Source organism: Platalea leucorodia, assembly GCF_965183815.1.
Source record: "Platalea leucorodia genome assembly, chromosome: W".
Taxonomy (NCBI): domain Eukaryota; kingdom Metazoa; phylum Chordata; class Aves; order Pelecaniformes; family Threskiornithidae; genus Platalea; species Platalea leucorodia.
The window spans coordinates 26,217,326-26,238,539 of record NC_138859.1 but is presented as its reverse complement, the minus strand read 5'-3'; the positions used below and the strand labels follow the sequence as shown (position 1 = coordinate 26,238,539).

Below are 21,214 nucleotides of genomic sequence, written 5' to 3'. Positions count from 1 at the left end.
TTTCTCTGATCTATACATTTCTCAAGTATAACTAAATCAGTACATTTCTTTCTTTCATTGAGACAAGGCTTTCTTTGGCATAGATACTTTCCTCTGAATGGTCTGTATTCTTCCCTGCAGCAAAGTCTGTCTGAGTCATGACAGACTTATTTTCCCACTGAGATAAATATCAACTTCTTTTCTATATACGTACTAATACTAGACTTGTTGACTTTTTAAATAGCCAGTTCAAGGGACCTGGAGAGTACAAACCTCATCAGAGCAAGTATTTTTTTCCACACACACACACAGAAACACAAGTCAATTATGACCAGATATACTTTTGTGAAGTTACTAGTCTCTGTGCTGCCTTCTCACTGAAAATATAATTCACTGATCTCTGTGTGAGGGATCAAACCAGTGTGATTTGAGTAATTAAAGTAAGATCCTACTTAATAAAAAAAAAAAAAAAAAAAATCTTAAGTCATTGAATAGACTGCTAGCAAGGTGGTACCATGTAGATGAAACTTAATTTTTTTTTCTGGCCTATCAACCAGAGAGATGGAAAGGCAAATACAGGTGTTCTTATAGTCCCTTTGGGAGCTGTGAGGTAGATGATGTTCCCAAGTTAGGACATTTGTGAAAAAAGAGTCTCTAGTTGACTTTGGTTGCCCTTTAGTTTTGTGTTGAGCTCTGTCCTTTGTGCTCCCCAGGCTAAAAGGATGAATAGTGCAGAAACTGTTTTGTGGTTATTAGTATGAATATTTAAATACTTTTCTTTTGGCCAGGCTAATAATATTCTTGTATGTGTTTGAGCAACCAAATTTTTCCTTGCATGTACATTTCAAAACTCTTAGAAAAGATATTTTTCTTTTCAAAGTGCATGACCAGAGCAAAGCTGGGAGTTGCACTAGCAGGTACAATATATATTCCCCCTGTGTATAACTCTTGGCCAGTCAGTCAGTCATCAAATCTGTGTTTTAATTATCTGTATAATAGGAGAATTATTTGATAATGTAGATTTGCAGATGCAATATGTAGAAATACTGATTTTATTACAGTATGGGGATGCATTTTTGTCTCAGAACATGTGTATTCATTATTTGGGTTTGTTGATGCTGTGCTGTGGCCTTGGAAATAAATTGGTTCTTATGTGATATTTATTGCCTATGTTAAATTACCATCTCCAGAAATTCTTCTTTTAAGTTGCTTTCAAGAGAGTTTTACTAAGTGCAAGTATTGGCAAACTTTTTTATGTATATGTTCTTGTATTTTACAGTATGTGGGTTTTTTTTGGTGTTTTTTTTTTTTTTAAGTAAAATGCTGGGTTTACTGTTTGGAGTTTTGTTTTTTGGTGGTGTGGGGTTTTTTTTCTTTCATATTTAGCAGACCTAGAGTTGTCATCTCCATCTTTCTTGTGTTTTCTGATATTAACTAAGCTTTCTTTCCTTAACTGGTGTTTCTCTCCCATAAATATTTTCATAATTCCCTTGCACCATCCAGCATTTCATTCATTAGCCTGAAGGATGCATGAACTCTATTTTAATATTATTTAAGCATGAAGTTTCAAAGTGGGTTAGGGCAGACAGGACAACACTGAGCTTTTCACAGTACCTTTTAGAGGCAGGGAAGTAGCCTTATTCTGTGCTGCAGATGGAGGGGGGGGAAGCAGCATACAGTTACAGGCAGCTTGGGATGGATCAAGAAACTGAAGGACTGTCAGGGTACAGGAAAAATCTCTCTGAACCATCCATGCTTTCTCAGGCTGCTCAAGTACTAATTGCCTTTGTCTGCAGAAATGCTCTCTTAGAAGCACAGAACCAGTTTATCCCCTATAAAAGAAAGGGAAGGAAGAAGAGCAAGAGGCCCCCTTGGCTCAACCACGAGCTCCTGGGTCTGCTTAAAACCAAGAGAGATGCGTACCAGAGATGGAGAAGTGGAAGATTATCCATTGAGAACTACAAGGGTATTGCCAGAGTGTGCAGAGATGCAGTTAGAAAGGCAAAAGCTCAGCTTGAATTGGAACTGGCCAGAGATGTCAAAAATAACAAGAAAGGGTTCTTCAGGTATGTAAGTTGCAAGCGGAAACAGAAGGAAAACATAGGCCCGCTGTTAAACAGTAGAGGTGAATCAGTCACCAACAATGCTAAAAAGGCAGAGGTTCTCAACACTTTCTTCACCTCTGTCTTTACCAACACTGTTGGATCCCAGGCATTGGGAATGAAAATCCAGGAGGATCCAAACATAGACCCACCATCAGTGAAGAAGGAGTCAGTATGTGAATTATTACGGGAGCCTGACCCCTACAAATCGATGGGCCCTGACACCATCCACCCGAGGGTGTTGAGAGAGCTGGCTAATGTCATTGCAGGGCCACTCTCCATAATCTTCGAGAAGTCGTGGAGATCGGGGGATGTCCCAGAGGACTGGAGGAAGGCGAATGTTACCCCTATCTACAAGAAGGGCTCGAGGGAGGATCTGGGTAATTATAGGCCCATCAGTCTTACTTCAGTCCCCGGGAAAGTCATGGAACGGATCCTCCTGGGGGCCATCACGAGTCAAATGAAGCACGTGATTGGGAAAAGCCAACATGGCTTCACCAAGGGCAGATCGTGCCTGACAAATCTGGTGGCCTTCTATGATAAAGTGACCTGCTCGGTTGACATGGGACAAGCGGTCGACGTTGTCTACTTGGACTTCTCCAAGGCTTTCGATACGGTTCCCCACGGCCTCCTCCTGGAGAAACAGATGCGTTATGGCCTGGACAAGTAGTCTGTGCAGTGGGTGAGGAATTGGCTGACAGGCCGTACCCAAAGGGTGGTGGCAAATGGCTTTTTTTCAAACTGGCAACCCATCACAAGTGGGGTCCCCCAGGGATTGATGTAGGGCCCAACGCTATTCAATATCTTCATAAGTGACCTGGATAACGGGATCAAGTGTAGCCTGATGAAGTTTGCAGGTGACACCAAACTGAGTGGGGAAGTAGACACTCTGGAAGGGAGAGCCACCCTGCAGGAAGATCTGGATAGGCTGGAAGAGTGGGCTAACAGGAACCTTATGAAGTTTAACAAGAAGACAAGTGTAAGGCCTTGCACCTGGGAAAACATAATGCAGGAGTGCAGCTCAGACTGGGATCCACCTGGCTGGAGAGCAGCTCCGTGGAAAGGGACCTGGGGGTCCTGGTGGACAGGAAGCTCAACATGAATGAACAGTGTGCTGCTGCGGCCAAGAAGGCCAATAGGATGCTGGGTTGCATCAACAAGGGCATCACCAGCAGAGATAAAGAAGTCATTACCCCTCTCTACTCAGCGCTTGTCAGGCCACACCTGGAATACTGTGTACAGTTCTGGTCCCCGTTATACAAAAAAGATGTGGACAGGCTGGAGGGGGTCCAGAGAAGGGCCACCAAGATGATCAAGGGTCTGGGAAGCCTGCCATATGAGGATAGGCTGAGAGAGCTGGGCTTGTTCAGCCTTGAGAAAAGGAGGCTTAGAGGTGATCTCATCACCATGTACCAGTACTTAAAGGGCAGCTACAAAGAAGATGGAGACTCCCTTTTTACAAGGAGTCACATGGTGAGGACAAGGGGTAACGGGTACAAGTTACTCCCAGGGAGATTCCGATTGGACACGAGAGGGAAATTTTTCACAATGAGAACAGTCAACCATTGGAATAATCTCCCCAGGGAAGTGGTTGACTCCGCTAAGCTGGACACATTTAAGACTCAGCTGGACAGGGTGCTGGGCCATCTCGTCTAGACTGTGCAAATTCTTGCCTAGAAAGGTTGGACCAGATGATCCTCGAGGTCCCTTCCAACCTGGTATTCTATGATTCTATGATTTTAAAAGCAGTAGATTAAATGTTACTACTGCTTTTTCTTGTCTACGTTTTTTTGAAGTGTCATAAATTTATCATTTACTATACTTCTAAACCCATAAACGATTTTTTCCATACCATTCATCTGTAAGCAAATGTGGTAATTGAAAGGTCTTTATGTTGAATTCCAAGTGAAAATTTAGGTGGAAGGCAAAGTGTGAATAATGTAGATAAAATGATAAATATTGCTCTCTCAAACAAAACTTCCCTGAAGGTGCTTCAGGTACTTTTGGGTTGATAATGTGAAAGTTATCAGTCAGATAAATAGCTTGGGTTTTGTATTTGCACTGAAGCAATGCAATTTATTAAATTATAACTTGAAGTAAAATGTAGGATACTGGTGTGGGTGGATACTGTTTCTTGCTTGCAGCCCATACTATTTGATGTTATTTTCCTCGCAGATTCAAGAGAAACTAGGTCAGCCTGTAGGTTCTCATACAACCAGGACTTGTATGGGAGGCACTCAAGGAGCACTTGAATGGTGTGTTAGATACTCCTAAAAAGTTTTTACATGACTCGCCAGCATGGTGGTTCTCTGCTGAGAACAAATCTGTTACACATAGCTAATGCTTCTAAAGACATTGTCTGTAGATGTTGTAAACCCTGTGTCCTTGACTGTCCTGGTTTCAGCTAGGATAGAGTTGATTTTTCTTCCTAGTAGCTGGTATAGTGCTGTGTTTTGGATTTAGTATGAGAATAATGTTGATAACACACTGGTGTTTTAGTTGTTGCTAAGTAGTGCTTTTACCCTAGTCAAGGACTTTTCAGCTTCCCATGCTCTGCCAGGTGCACAAGAAGCTGGGAGGGGGCACAGCCAGGACAGCTGACCGAGACCTGGCCAAAGGGCTATTCCATACCATATGATGTCATGCTCAGTATATAAACTGGGGAGAGTTGGCTGGGAGGCAGCGATTGCTGCTCGGGGTTGAGCTGGGCATTGGTTGGCGGGTGGTGAGCAATTGTATAGTGTATCGCTTGCTTTGTATGTTATTATTGTATTATTACTACTACTACTACTACTACTTTTTTATTTTACTTCAATTATTAAACTGTTCTTATCTCAACCCATGAGTTTTCTCACTTTTACTCTTCTGATTCTTTCCCCCATCCCACCGGGGTGGGGGTGAGTGAACGAGCGGCTGTGTGGTGCTTAGTTGCTGGCTGGGGTTAAACCACGACACTGATCATTTAGTATCATTTCATGGCACTTCTTTTAAATAAGTCTTTGGTACGTGAGATCTGCTGGCAGAGTGGTTCCACTGGGAAAGGAAGGTGTTTGTAGTCTTGCTCTGTAACGTTCAGTAGCCGCTCAGTTTCTGCTCAAAGTGACTGTATTTCTCTGATGTCATGTTGGTACTGTAAGTTTGCAAGTTATCATAAAAACATTGTAATTTTATAAGGTTGAGCTCCTGTTCAACTGAAAGTAGATTTCTCATAGATATGGAAACTGAACTATATTCTGGTCTGTCCAGGTAGATGACTACCAAGTCTGGGAATTTTCAGGCTGGCATTGTTCATAAGCCTTCGGCTGGGGCTGCACGGCTAGAAGGCACATCCCCTGGGTGGTGGATAGGGGATCTCTCTCTGGAGGGTGCACCGGATAAAATTGAAGAAGGTGCCGCGAACCAACGCAGCCTAAGGGAAGGCCACCCTGACAGAAAAACCACTGGCCCTCCAAGTCATGGGGGTTGGGCAGGAGGCCAACTACCTCCTCCCAGAAAAAAAATAAAAAGTTGCAGAAACAGCGAGCATCAACTTTCAAAAAAAACGAAATGGCAGAGATGGAGAAAATCAGTAATGAAGTGAGGAGGAGGAGATGGAACTGGATTGGTCATGTCCTGAGGAAAAAAACAACAGAAGACTGCGCTATGGCCCTTGGGTGACTCCAGAGCACGCAGCCGCAGACCGATCGAAGTGGAAGAACGATGTTCGTGCCTTGTGTGCCTCCTGGCACTGAGAGAATTCAGATTCAGATTGTTCATAAGGGCTAAAATTCTCCGTTAAAATGTTTAAAGTTGTAGGTAAAGAAGTTCAGCATATGTTGCTTATAATATATTGATTTAAATTTTATAAAGTAAGAGTTTAGAATTATTTTTATTATTTTCTGATCTGTTTTGATTATTCTAGTGAAGTGAACCATGTTTAATGTGATTCCAGTACCATCTTTCATGGCTGTGTAAAAGGAAGAATAGTTTGGTGTAACAGAATGATTTCACTAGGAAAGAGTAAATGAAGAACACCAATATGATACTGAACCATAATGTCTGTAATTGAAAGCAACGAGTTATTTAAGTAATACTGTGAAGAGCAGGATTGAGTGAGTTATTTGGGTAAATTATTCTTACTGTTCTGTTCTTGTGCAGGCTGCTGTATTTCTGAAGTCCATATCTAGTTCATCCAGTTTTCAAGACCATGTGCTCCATGCTTTGAGACCAGGAGGACCTTGGTGTTCTGAAATGAAGATGGAGGCAGTGGGAAAAGCAGAGGAACTTGTTGATTTGGAAATTCCACCAAAGACCTCTGAAAAGCAAGAGACTGCTCCTGATGAAGATGGGCCTATAGAATTGGAGGCACAAACTCAGAAAGACAACGTGCCCACTGCAGCAGACTCTGCGGTGCTCTCTTCGATGCCTTGCTTACTGATGGAACTGAGGCGAGACTCCTCAGAGTCTCAGCTAGTATCTACAGAGAGTGATAAGCCAATGGGTAGTCAAGTTTACGAGAGTGACTCTTCTAATCGTTGCATGCTTTCCCCTTCTTCCAGTGGGCATTTGGCTGACTCAGACACGTTGTCTTCCACAGAAGAGAATGAGCCCTGTCAAGCTGAAGCTACTGTAGAGGGAGACCCTTCTGCAGTGTCTGGGGCTGCAGTTGGGAGGAAATCCAGGCGATCCAGGTCCGAAAGTGAAACTTCAGCAATGGCTGCCAAGAAAAACCGACAGTCTAGCGATAAGCAGAATGGTCGAGTTACCAAGGTAAAAGGTCATCGAAGCCAAAAGCACAAAGAAAGAATCCGGCTGTTAAGACAGAAACGGGAGGCAGCTGCTCGCAAGAAGTACAACCTGCTGCAGGACAGCAGTACCAGCGATAGTGACCTGACGTGTGACTCGAGCACGAGTTCATCAGATGATGATGAAGAGGTTTCAGGGAGCAGCAAGACAATCACTGCAGAGATACCAGGTAGAGGATGTTTTTTAAACTGAACTTTAACGCATCTGACATTGTTTCTCAGCTGTCATGCTAAATTAGATGAGTGACATTTGAGAAAAACCAGAACTGCAGCTCTGTGTAAATTTGAAGACTGCAGTATATTAACAAGACACGGGCAAATTTTAAAATCTGTTCTGAGGTTTCAGTGCACTTTTGCACACCAACAAACCATAGGAATGGTAAATTGGAGGAAGGACTACCTTTGAATTCTGGAATTTTCAGATCTTTTCCTTTGTAAGCCTATATGAACTCCTATCAGTGCTGTCAAATCCCATTAGATGGTGATAATCTAATAAATACATTCTTAAGATAAGTGGCCAGCTTTGCTTTAATATATTAAGACCACAGCTTGGCAGCTATGTTAGAAATAACGTGGCATACCTCTTGCCCGTGTTACAGTAAGGCCCTGTTCATTATTGCACTTATGCTGTGCTTTCAGCTCTAAGTTTCAGTGCATGACAAACCTACTTAGCCTTATTGTAAATTCTTGCAGATTGCAGCTGATTACCTATTTTAGGACATGAATATGAATTTTTTTACACAGGTGCCCAAGCTATATCCACACCTAAATTTTCAGCATTTTAGACAAAGCTGTTACCATTTTCCTATGTCATAAGGATCTGTAATTTCTATACTTTTAATTTTCTGACACATCTGTGTTAAGATTGGAGGCAGCAAATTATAGGGGCCTTCTCATTATTTTATTAGCAAAAGAAAGATGAATTCTTCAAGTTTTTTTGTCTGCTGAGTCTGTTATTTTATTAGCCCAAGTGCCGTGGACAGGATTTTGTGTGAATTATTCTTGCAGCATATTATACCATAGAACCGTCATCATATGGCAATAAAAATAAAATCACATCAAAATAAAATTTTTGGCTTGCCAGTTTTTACTGGGTTGCATGCCTTTTTGCCTCTTGTGCTAGAAGATTTTTTTTTTTTTGAGAAAAATATCAGCTTACATAGGGCAAGAATGTTTAAAGGAAAACTGCAATAATTAGTCTTAAGTAGCTGAACTAATGGTTGCTAGATGAATTGTTTAAAATATTTGCAGCAGATTTTACAAATAACTGTGTTTTAACTGACTTGATTATCATGAATGATTCTGTCACCATGAGAACTGGCATTTTTCCCACATATTGCTAGGAAGCAGGTTGCACAAAGGAAGTTAATTTTTATTATTGGAAAGTCTGGGAAAGGCATAGTCCTCCTATAATTATTGTGTAGTAAACTTTTAATAGAAATTCTAAAATTGTTTTTACCAATTTAGTAGTTAGTCAAACTTCTAGCTTTCATAGTTTTGTGCCTTTTTATTTACTGTATTTACACTTTACTGGGCAATTAAAGCCTGATTTAAAGCCTGTTGAAGAAGACTATTTCATTGAGTTTTGGGACAGGTTCCTCCCCACCCGTAAAAAAACCCAAAACACACACAATAAATCCCTCAGGTTATATTCTTTTTTTTTTTTTTAAGTCATAGAAGTACCTTGTGACCCAGAAAGGCACCACGTGGTATTTTCAGATATGCTTAGATTTCTGACTTCCATTGCGGAGGCCTGGCACCACTCTAGGGTACTTTTTCTGTGTCACTAGGCTCTTCTGTATTTGAGCTCTCAGTCATAACTGTGAGGTGCTTGCAGTGAAAAGGTCCCATTGCAGTGTACGAAAGAGCTTGATGATTACACCAAGGCCCAATTTTACCTGTGATGCAAAATGTGGGAGTGCAAAAACCATCCTGAGGAAGTGACCTTTATTTTTATTTCATAGCCTGTATCATCTGCTTGATACTAAATTACATTTAAGACATTAAAACTTTTGAGCTATCCTTTTGGAATTACGTGCAATGCATACCTGCCACATTGCGGTTTTCCTTTAAATAGAAACAACTTTGGTTTGTGGGAAACAGTCTCCAAGTACAAGAGAAAAATATTCTCTTGTTAGAAAATAATACAGGGTATCAAAAAGCATTACTGGAAATTCAGGCCATGAGTGTCCTCTGTACACAGTCAAAAACTAAGACTTGAACTAAAAAGCTTGATACTTGAACTTGAGTGTCAGGAAACTACAATGCACCTGTCAGAAGGACATAAGCATGGAAAAACTTCTGCCTTTACTTTTGAAAAAAAAGTCTGTACACATTTATGCAGAAGAGTTTTACAGGTAGCCTGTGTTCCCCTTAGTCTTACTGTATTTGGACACTTCAGCTGTAGTGTTGGTTACTGTTTCAACATAGCTTATTATTGGGACTGATTTTTTTCAAATGTCTGTTGTCTGAAAAATAGCTTTGCCAACAGAGATGCTCTAAAATTTTTAGTGACAGTTAATTTAATATGGCCTTTGTCTACAAAGATTGTACATACTCCAGCTCTTGAAGACAGTTCACTTGTGTGTGGTCTGAAAATTTTAAGTGCCACATTTGAGAATACAGTAGTAGTCTTTCATGTCATGTTACTAAACCTCTTCCATTTTAGTAGTGCAGTTGTTTTTTTCAAACCATCCACATGACTGGCTCTGAAATATGTTTGGCTACATTAGTAAGGTAAGGAAAATGTTCCGTGAAATACATAATAATGCCGTGAACATTTGTAGTGTTATTAGCTTCGTTTTGTGCATTTACCCAAGTTGTGAACTGAGCAGTTGTGCAATACAGTCAGTTCTCTCTGCTGAACTCAAATGTAATGTGGATTAAAATACTGGCAGGCTTGTTTTTCTTCTCAACAAAGACTGAAGAGGAAAGAATTGAGATATTACTGGTGATACTTCAATACAAATACTGTGAGCTCATTAGGAGCTAAGCATAATATGATGTTATTCTGAATATGTTATATGGTGTTAATTTATACCTGAAAATACAGGTTCAATCTAAACTTCATGGATGCTACTGAGAATCTTGTCACTGACCTGAGCAGTCATAAGCTTGGGCTCTTTAAGTCAGAGAATGCCATGATTTTTGAATTATTGCAGATGAGGAGCAATTTCTTACTTTTAATGATTGAGCCTCTCTGTTGACATTTAGGATTTTACCATTCTTTAACAAGTACTAGATAGCATTCACTTTGAGCATAAGAGGATGATCTTTGAGTCCTGAAATAGGTTCTGCTAGACCTGCTGCTGTTGAAAGTTTTTCCTTTAAACAGTTTCAAATTTGACCATGCAAATTAACTCTGAATGAAATTGGCATGAGAGCAAGTCTGGGAATCAACATTTATTTCTGTGTAAACACTTTTCTTTGGAAGAAGGAAGGGGGTTTTAAAAATTCAAATATACAAAAAAAAACTGGCATTTCACCACCGTTGTGCTTTCTACAACTCAAAAATCTGAATTGAAATAGGGGTGAGTCATGTTTTAGGCTTTCAAAAAAATTTGTTGAAAAGTTTGAGTATTGATGTTAAAAAGGTGTTGCAGCTCATGTTTTTTTAAAAAAAGGGGTTTTAGTATGTAGAAATCCAAACAGAGGAGAACAATGTGTGTGAGGGACTCTCAGTCAGGTTACTTCCTCCTAAGAATTGTGCATAGACCTTGGATGAAGCATCTTGCAAGGGATGAATTTGGTTGAAGTAACTCAGAATGATAATTATATAAGAACAGATTCCCTTCCCCCCCCCGAGTGATTTGCAGCAAAATACTCATTTGGAAATGTCAGGTAGCATAATGACACGGAGGAATCCACCATTGCTAATTAGAATGAAGATGCGGCAGATCTTCTTAAATTGTTACGTTGTCAGACTTCCTAAATTAAATAACTTTGGATTTGGTTATTATTTAGATAGTACTTAATAGATCCCATAAAGAGACAGCATTGGGGTGTTTCTTAGGTGCTGTTTTGCAGGAGGTATTGTCTTGAAAATAAGATTCAAGTCTTGCATTCTGACCCCCTTGCGATTGCAAATTTCTTTGCCTTTTAACTTGGCGTAACTTCAAAAACTATAGAGCTGTAAGTTTACAGATAGCAAAGGGACCAATTAGATAAATTCTAGCATTTTTAATAAAATAAAAATGCATTTTTAGGTTTGATTTTCTTTTTAACCCTGAAGGCCACCAGTAAAGAAAAGATTGAATAAGGCTCGTTATAAGAACTGCAAGGGAAGCATTTGAAACATTGATTTGCTGCTACTGTGAATTGTAGATGTACTATGAATGATGCCTTTTAAAAATAGTATTGCAGGGTAATATATATTTCAATACATAGTCTCTTCAGTTTACAAAACAGTTTTGTCAACTTTAACCATGCTAGTTCATTCTTAACTTTAAAAGCCTAGCTAGATTGTCTCGCATATTGCCATCAATAGTTTTTATTTAAATTGCAATTAAAACATATTCAGTGTTACTTAAAGGTGTCTGATCGTAAGCCTGTGGAAATCAGAAAGACTGCCATTTAGTTACTTGATCTAGGATAAGATCCCTGACTAAAGATGAATAAACAGAATCATATTGGATGTTCAACACTAGGAGTATATGAACAAAAGAAATATTTTTTTTCAGGGAGGAGAAAGACATTGAATATACAAAAGGAACCACGTTTTAGGAAAAAGGTACTATTTTACTTAATTACTTTTAGTTAAAATGCAATCAGAGGGATGTAAATTAGTTGCTATAAAATAATTTATTTTTGAGTAGAGGACCTGAATGCTGAATTTCCAGCCTGCCTGATAGGTGAACAGATGGGAGAGAAGACTTAAAAAGTAGGGTTTTTAATATAATGTTTTTGGCCCCCAACAGGTAGCGTTGCTACTGCTCAGAAATAAGAGAATAATCCTGGGCTTTGTTTAGCTGTTACTGAAGGACTTACGTATACCTCATTTAAAAAGAATGTATTGTTTAAGTAATACTGTAATTTCATGTACATAGTGAAATCCCAATAAAGATCTAGTGCCTTATGTTTTTATTAGTAAATACTTTCTTAGGTTGTGCAATGATTTCTCTCATTCTTAGGATATTTTCTATTTTTCTTAAGCTGGAGGATCCCACAAGTTTCACATTTACATATTATCAGGTTCTGTAGCTGCTTTGTGTAGTTTAATGTGATGCTTGTTTTGTTTTGGAATTACCTTAGGTAATGTTTGTGTGTTCAGACAGCATGCACATGTTGTTTATTATTCCTCAAACAGGTAGAGAGACTCATTTTCTTGGGGTTTTATTGCTTCTTAGAGGATTCCTGAGTGAACTCTAAACTTAAAAATATAGATACCACTGCCTTTTTTTATTGATATGTAGAATAAGATAATGAGGATGGCCTTCTCTTCTTGCTGCTAAAGTTCTTCCTGATAATACCAAAGCCAGTCATTTTAACTATCTTTTTGACTGATAGAAGGAAGGAGAACAATTTCCTTCCAACTGTGCCCTGTTTGTTTTCTGCCTTGGCTAGAAGCAACACTAGAAATGATGCACAGCCGGTGACTCATGTGATGAAGGGCATGCTTCTAGTTGATGTGAGGTTGATCACTCCTATGTGTTGTATGGATTACCCCTGTGATGTAGCTGTGTCCATCAGACCTAACAGAGGGTGCTTTCACCTCGTGTATTAGCATAGCATTCACATATCTCTTCATGTTTGTGTTGTGTATTCTCTTCATTGGTGTTTAGTGTGTTTTCCAAAATTAGACCAAGAGCTTTGGGCTTGGATACTTTAGATGCTGCAATCACTATATCAGCCTTTATCTCTGTTATCTTGTATACAAATTTGTGTGTTTGACAGTCCATTATAAAAGGGTTCAAGTATGTAAGTAAAATACGCATAATTATTCAGGTTTATCAGTTACAGTAGAATTTTGCATCACAGCTTAATAGAACTAAACATGTTATTGTACAATGTTTTTGACACCTTCAGTTGAATTCAAAACAGAAATTGCAAGGGAATTGGCCTAACTTGGTTTATTAAAAAAAAAAAAAGACCTTTGACAGAATTGTCTGAGAATTCTAGAATAAAAGTGATTCTGAAGCCAAAATTTCTATTATAACCTCAGTGAGTGTAAAATGCCTTTTTTTTTTTTTAAACAGTAATACTGTTGGTTAATATTTGCTGATTCCTCCCCCATTGTCATATCCAAGGGACGCAATTAGAAAAGTTTGTTTTCCTGAGTTAACATGTCTTAATAAACAATATTATGTTCTTACTTAATGATGTCTTATCAAATGGCCTCAATGTCTTTAAAGCTGGCTTCAGTCGTGCTGGGGGATCTGGAGGAGCGACCAGGGAAATTCCAGGATTGCTTGACAGGGGCACCGTGTGGGATAGGAACTGCATAGGCAATGTCCTGGAAGAGGCCATGAACTGCTTTGCTGAGATGCAGAGGCAGACAGAGCAGAAATTTCGCATGTGGATAGAAAAGCTAACCCGTCTTGACACAGATGAAGAAAGCAAGCAACAACTGGAGCCCAGGGAACCTAAAATTCAACTAATTGGCCAAAGAATCCCCACCACCACACAGTCAGGGGCTTTCATACAGATGCCTGATAACCAAGTACTTCCACAGCAGTTGTTTAATTCTTACGTGGGCTATCAAAATGTCGATGCTACGCTAGAGTTTCCAGCGACTTTTAATAACAATTTTTCACCTATCTTTTCAGAGAATGGGAATATTGCAGAGCCTGATCTGAATCAGTCATAAACTTAAAAAAAATCTGATCTTTGCAATCTTGATGTTACATTGGATTATGCTAAAAACAAGGTTTGCTTTTCTCTTTGTATATGTTTGTTTTGTTTTTCTCTCTTGGGTTTTATTACCATGTTTGGTTTTTTTTTTAAGATTTATAGAGAATATCTATGTAGTTTAAAAAAACCCCACAGTATACTCACGTGCATGTGCCAGCACACACATACAAATACCTTTAAAGGTGTGTTGGGGAACCACCCTAAGCTTTCATCACCAAACTTGGGAAAATATAACTTAGAATCCTTGTTTAGATACCCCAAAATCAGTAGAGCTGTGTTTCTTAAAATAGGAGCATTCAGAGTATTCATCCAAATGCTCTTTTGCATGTTAAAACATTTGTATAAGGAAATAAGTTTTATATTTAAAGATGTAAAGTACCCTAGAGAACCAGGCTAGATAGAGACCTGTAACGTTTCCTTAACTATCTGTTTATTCCCAAGTTTTGCAGCTTGAACATGTCACACGTTTTTTTTTCTTCTTCCTTTTTAGGCAGAAGTAATAAATAAGTTTACCCTAAAGATTTAGCTATATATAACAAATGTGCACAACTGATTGGTTTTTTTTTTTTGTCTCCCATTTAGTAGTTCATTTTCTCTCCAGAGTGTTTATTAATGTCACTGCTGTGTTGCACATGGCATATTTATGGAAGCAGCTGTCTTACATTGTGTGCACAAATATGCACATGTATACATATATATATGTGTTTGGTTTGGGTGGAAGTCATCTCCTCTAATTTTAGGTGTCTAGTTTGCTGTTCTGTGGATCTCCTGAGCCAATGGGAAGAGATAAGCACCTACAGAGAATACCTCCTGGCAGCGTCTTTCTCTTCCATTAGTTGTCTGAACTTCCTATATAAACAGTTTAGAATAGATAACTTTTGGCTAAAGTTAGGTGAGATGAATCACACCCAACTGCGTGTGCATGCATGACCTGTGCACACAAAGCACTGCTGCTTCCTTCTGTATATACGATCAAACTGCATCCTTCATGCTGGAATAAAAATAGTTGTGTCAGTCCTAAGATAAGCAGCTGTTGGTGGATGGATTGAGTCTTGGCACAGGAATTTAAAGGAAGGCTTGACAGTCAGATTAGTAAACACTCTGGTGGTCTGAAGGTATGGGTTGCTGGTCTGGGTGAGACAGCAAGAGCTGCTTCTGAACTATGTCCGAATGCCACTGAAATCATTATTTACTTGTGATGGGGAATGCCAGAACATTAGTTTCATTTAAATAATACAATAACTTGCTATTGTGTGGATTTTTTTATACTGATAGTTATCCTGAATAGGCAGGCTTGAAACTGTGATGTTTAAAGTATGATTAATTTAAACTATATATTAGAAATCTCTATTTAATTCTTACTATTATCGCTACACACAGGGATTTTTTGGTCACCTCTTCATTAAGGCCTTTCTTCATGTGAAGTAACTTCTCCATAGCTACCAAAAATATATATTTATCATCAGTTAGAACTTGCTAAAAGTTTATAATTCAAATTAAAATTCTAATAATGGAAATTGAAAGTCTTTGCATAGACATAGTTTAAGTAAAGAGAACACTATAGGTCTTCTTTAGCCCTGTTATTTTGCTTTTTAAACCAAAGTCGCAAATATCTGCCAACTTTCAATGTCTTGGTTAGGTAATCTTTAAAAAAAAATAAAAAAATATTGAAATCATTCAGTGTATTAATAGATAAAAAATGGATTTGGTTACTGTAGGCAAAAATGAAAAACTATCAAGCATATCCATTTATTTTAATTGTGGGTTTTTTTTTCAAAGCAAGTAGTTATGAATGTGAAAGAACAAGCAGAGGATTATAGCAGTTGAGCATACAGACTGTACTCTTTCTAGGATAAAGTTATTCCAAGGCACCCAGAAGACTGAGAGAATAGTTCATATTAGATATAATTTTAACTTAATTTCCCCACAAAAGCTACCTAGTATTAAGAACACCTGGGCAAGATCTGCTCCTAGAATTGGACCCTATGTAGGAGTCCTTGGAAGTTCAGGGGCTTTAGTGTGCAGTGTTTTTGCAGGCTTGGCTGCAGGTTCTTCCCCAGGCATTTGTGCTGCTTCCCTCCCTCAAGTGGGGTTTGCTAAGGAAGGTCTATAGGAAATTCCACCCTTCACATACCATTTTATCTGAAGGTTTGGGGTTTTGCTTCATGTGCTCTAACAAAACATCTGAATTTTCAGGTTTTATTTAGAAAAAAAATTAAGGTAATATACAACATAACAAATTCAAGTAAAGGCAGTGAAACTTTATTCAGTGTTTCTATTGCAAAAAATAACTGAGCAGGGAAAAAAAAAGAAAAATTTAAACCTTTCAGATATACTGCTCTTTAGTGTTATTTTTAACAGTATTAGTACAAAATAATTCAGGCAGAAATATACATCTATTTTTTTTAAGTTCACAGTGTCTTTTAGTGTTTTTGCAGGATTGTTAGGTTATTTTGTCTGAGCTGCTAGAGTTAAGACTGGAGGACCAATCTTAACTTCAATGAAATGGGATTATATTTGGCAGTTATTTTACAAACTGAAATGTATTTATTATCGCTGATTTCTCTTGTTAATATATTTGTCTCTTCCTGTATCCACATACTGTAAATCTTTTTTTTTTTAAAGTAATATTTCAAGGGCATTAAGAAATTAAATCCTAGCCCTATTAAAACCAGTAGAAAATTTCTTCTAATTTCAATGGGGCTAACATTTCACCTCATTAGAAATTGAACTTATTCTGCAGTTTTTGGTCAGAGAATCCTTCAGCTGACTTTAAGGGGAGTCTTTGCCTGATGAGTGTGTGTAAATCAGGCCAGTTGAGTAGATGTTTTTAAAATAATCAAGGTCTGCACTGTGACCACTGCAGTTACGTTTGGAAGCATTAAAACAAATGTGCTGTGTAATTTGTACTGTAGAAGCTAAAATATTCAGGCTGACTGATAGAGATGGACAGTACCTTGTAAAACATGCAGCTGGAAACTGGTCTTTCTCACAAATTTTATTAGTCTCATAGTGTTAGATCAGCAAAATGAAGGCACATGGAAAATAGGCTTATTAAGTTAGAAACAATTTCAAGTGCTCTGTTAAATCTTGCAAAGTGATAGAGCAGGGGGTTAGTCTGGACCATCAAAAGTTTTGCATCAAGGCTGTACCGGCCCTTCCATGGGTAGATGCAGTTTGTACTTGCAAAAATGTGATGTTTTCTGGAGGGGTGCGCGTTTGCCTGCCTTTTCCTAATGTAAGTTGTATTTACATAGGGATTTTTTTAACTGTCATAGCTATGTAAGAGTAGGGTGTGATGGTTTCCAAAACCCTCCTGATACACTTTTGCAAGTCAAACTGGGGAAGAGATCTGGCTAATATATCTGCTTCCATAATTAATGAATCATTAGGTGGCATCAGGAAAAATAAATCCTATAATGAGATATAAAGTGCACGCCACTTCCCGATATTTTCAATACACAGCCATGTTCCACGTGCCTTTGCTTAACGCACAATGAAAAAGACTTTATTGTGTCTTATATATAATATGGTAAAATAAATCCAAGATATTTTCCATCTAGTCATCAAAAAGCCTGAAAGAATGAATGTTGATCAGCAAGACTTGAATTTTTGAGATCTCTTTTGATGTGATATATTAAAAATAATCCAGTCTGAGAACAGATACTCATTTGATCATATTGTTTTGATTTTATTATTTTATTATTATGGTAAAAAAAATCAAACACAAAAGCTTTACTGTGTGAAATGAAGGAAAATGTGAGGAAAGTGGATTCATCAATAACTTTTTGTTCACTTTATGATTTTAGAGAGAATGTTATTACACTGCTTTTGTTTTTTATTGTATTTATAATGTGTTATTTGCCTAACCCTGTAAATTTTGAAATTTAACTACTGTAACCTGGAATAAATAAATATAAATAAATAGTAATGAAGTGTTTCATGTTGCTAAACAACATTAAAAAGCACAGATCTCCTGCCTCCCCATCCCCCTTGGGAATTGTTTTAGGGTTCAAGCTAGTTTATGCCATTTGAACTGCACATACTTTGTGAAACCGCAGCTCTGGATCATGTTTTAAATAATACCAGGTTTGTGTTGTTTATTTAAATCAAAAAGACTGTCACTTCAGCCTGTAGTCTTTTATATGAAGCCTTTCTGTTTGGATCAAAGTTACTGATGTGTCTACTGTAAAGCTATTTTGGCAAGTCACTTAAGATGAATATTCTAGTTTTTGGCACAGAAAATATGATTATTTTGATTACTGTAATGATTATCTGATCTTAAAATTTATATTGGTATTAAAGTCCATTCTATGTCTTGCTTAATCTTGAAGTAAATGGAGTTATCTCTTAAATTTAAGTGTCAAGTGTAAATGAGGGCATTCTTAGATATTTTATTATTTTAAAATGTCTCAGTGTTCTTTTTTGTTGTATAAAAATAAATGCAATTTAGAGTACTGAGATTGAGACAAAGCAGTGCCTACATTTACAGTGAGGATGCAGAGGTGAGGCTGGATGAAGCCGTGTCTCCTTGGGCTTGTGATTACCTGGGTGCCTCTGTGTGTTGCCTTTTTAGCTTTTGCATGTTTCACAAAAGAATTCCTAAACACTGTTTTTAAACTCCTCAATAATTTACCAGTTAAAAATAGCTCAGTAATTTGAGGGGAGTGTTGTTTTCAGCAATGCTGAGCTCCTCTGCTTCTTAGCCTCGAGCAAGCTGCAAATCTCTGCTTGCCTTAGTTTCCCCCATAGGCAAAAGGAGGTTAATAATCACCTCGGAGCTCTTTGAGATCCACTAATGGAAAGCTTTTTGTAAGAATAAGGTGCTGTAATTATTATTGCTATTATTATTGTACCTGTTCTGTGTGTTTTAAAGCTTAGGGTGATAATTCACACCTAAATAAGGCTCCACGTCTCCTCATTGCAAAGACACTGACGACTCCACAGGGCAATCCAGACCACCAAAATTAGGCTTTTAATTTTGAAATTTATTTCAATCAGGATAGTCCTCTGGAGATTTCAGTCTCTTTCCACTACTTATAGAGAAAATATAGCAAAGTTTAAATCCCATCCCTAAGGCTGGAATTCATCTTGCTGAACTTCAGCAGTGTGAAAGTTAGGTGCCTTGTCTAAGGTGGTTTTCTAAGCTCTTTCTGTGTACTGGGGAAGGAGGGGAGATGATGATGCTCCAGGCTGCAATTTCGAGGCTGAGATTACTTGACCGTGATGTTCCTTTCTCTGGTGGCTGCAGTGGGAGGGAGTTTAGGTGATGAGCTTGGCACTTCGTGCCTAAATTTAAGAAAGCTAAAGAGAAATAATGACTTAAAGGATGAAATTCCCCATTCAGGTTCTGCTAGCTAATATCTTTTGTTTCCTATGATAAAGTACTGCTGTGCATTGAATACACAGCTGTTGCAGCGCAAAGGTATGGTGCTTCTTATAGGATCACTGCTTTTAACCTACAGCTGAAATTTTACGGTTGATTCCCCTTTTTGCTTGTGCTGCCATTATAATGAATTAAGGGATAATAGGAGTGTGGATCTTATAGCACAGTGTAGACTACTGAATATTGAGATGTTGCTCTGTGAAAAGCATGTGAGTGGCTAGCAGATAAGAAATTATTGTATTTTCTATGTTGCAAGATAAAATAAAAATCGACGTGTGTAGACCTGAATTTTTTTTGTGCATGTGGCTTCTGATTCAGTTGTCCTGAGTGTAATTAGTTTTGATGAGCTGTGTAAATTAAGGGAGAATTAGATGCTTGGAAATGCTGTCCCTGCGATGACCTCTGCCCCTGAATTCTTAAAAAAAAAAAAAAAAAAAAAAAAGTCTTTCCCTCCCTCTGTTAACATTAAATGTCAACGGCTGTATTTTGCTGCTGGTACTTATTAACTTTCAGCTTTGTCTTTTTCAAGCATTTATTGCTTTAGAAATGAATTAAAGCTTATCACCAGGGAAATGTAAGTCTTCCTTGGCTTCTCAAAAGATGTGTTTTTTTCTTAAATAGATTGTTTAAATTACTGACCAGGGAATCTCCCAATTGTGCTACATTAAATTTTGATTCTGGCATAGTTTGTTTTGGTGTCTGTTTTTCTATCTGTTGAAATCCTGTTACAGTCAGTAATTACGAGGAGTGGCTCTATTGAAAAGATGATAAGTTACAACTATGGTTGTAGTTAATCCTCTTACCTTTTCAACTTGAAAGCATTTTTTCATTTATTTCTTAGCTGAAGCCAGTTGTCCTTATTTCTTGGTACCACACATTCACTTTGTATCACATCATCGGATGATCATGTAGTTGGCTAGGGAAGTATTATTTATTTCCAAATTTAACCCCTTCTTGTAACACTGAAAAGGAAACAGGCTTTTGGGAATGAAGGATTTCTAGAGGATTTTTTTTTTTTCTCCATGCCTTCGCTGCAACTTTCATCTAGTTGTAGTTCTCTACAACTTATATATTAGGGTTTTTTTGGTTTTTTTTGGTTTTAGTTTTTTTTTTAAATGCACGTAGGCATTTATTGCTTATTTTTTCTTTTATACGTGCTGGGGATCCTAGGATTTGTTGCAGCATTGTTGCCATTATCTTGGCCTCGTTGGTCATTTACTGGTGATAGGTATGGATGACCCTGGTGTCGGGCCTTTCATTTCCAAATCTGATCCTGAAAGGCAAGGCTGAGAAAAGCAAAAAAAGATCTCTGCTGTGATTGCTTTGTAAATAGGCAGCTTGTTTTTTCCAGATTGTTAAATTGGTGGCTATTACACTGACAAATATAATTACAGTATATAAATTATATTGAGAATATTTTTGTCTGTTTGATGTATACCAAATTTAAGCTAAGTTATAAGGTGTGCTGTTTGGAAGTGTGGAAGATACAAGAGTGGAGCTACAGATAACAAGTTTATGCTTGTATTTCCTACTGATGAAGACTTTCACACAAGTTATTTCTATGGGTAGGTGATGAGAATATCACTCTGCATGTATATACATTTATTATACGTTTTTGCATGATTATACATGTAGGAGTGGTACAATTTTGACTTGAGACTGTTGGTGCCTTTTGTCCAAATATAATTTTATTTGTGTAGACACATCTATCTAAAGTCAAATTTCACTTCTGCTTTTTGGAGATCTTAGTAAGAAGCGAGAGAAACAAAGACCTGAAGGAACAGTACATAGCTCCTGAAAATTGAAAAAATGGTCAAATAGTCAATATTGTACTTGACCCTCGTATCTTCTGCACTTGACTGTTTATTTTTTATAGATCACATTATATATGTTCACGCTGAACTCTGACGATAAGACTGAAAGAAAACATGCCTCTCATGATTCAGTCCAGTTGTAACTTCTGCATGTAATTTAATCATTGGCTTTCACAAATAATTAACTGAACATCAACCAGCTTAATTCTGAACTTGATATTTCATTATTTTGTAATTGCCTTTTAAAAAGACAAAGATTGCCTTTCAGTTAATTATCAGGACTTCTTTTCCAGTCATATA

General features: G+C 37.8%; 1 protein-coding gene across 4 annotated transcripts in view; it reads left to right on the top strand.

The window, feature by feature from the left end:
- Positions 1–21,214, top strand: part of LOC309601514 (protein ARK2N-like) — a 49,580-nt gene that overhangs the window by 14,662 nt on the left and 13,704 nt on the right. For all 4 annotated transcript variants that reach the window (XM_082334549.1, XM_082334548.1, XM_082334550.1 and 1 more), the window contains one exon: positions 6,219–7,035. In XM_082334549.1, coding sequence (XP_082190675.1) covers positions 6,312–7,035 — 724 coding nt within the window. In that variant the 5' untranslated portion in view covers positions 6,219–6,311. The remainder of the gene's footprint in view (positions 1–6,218; positions 7,036–21,214) is intronic.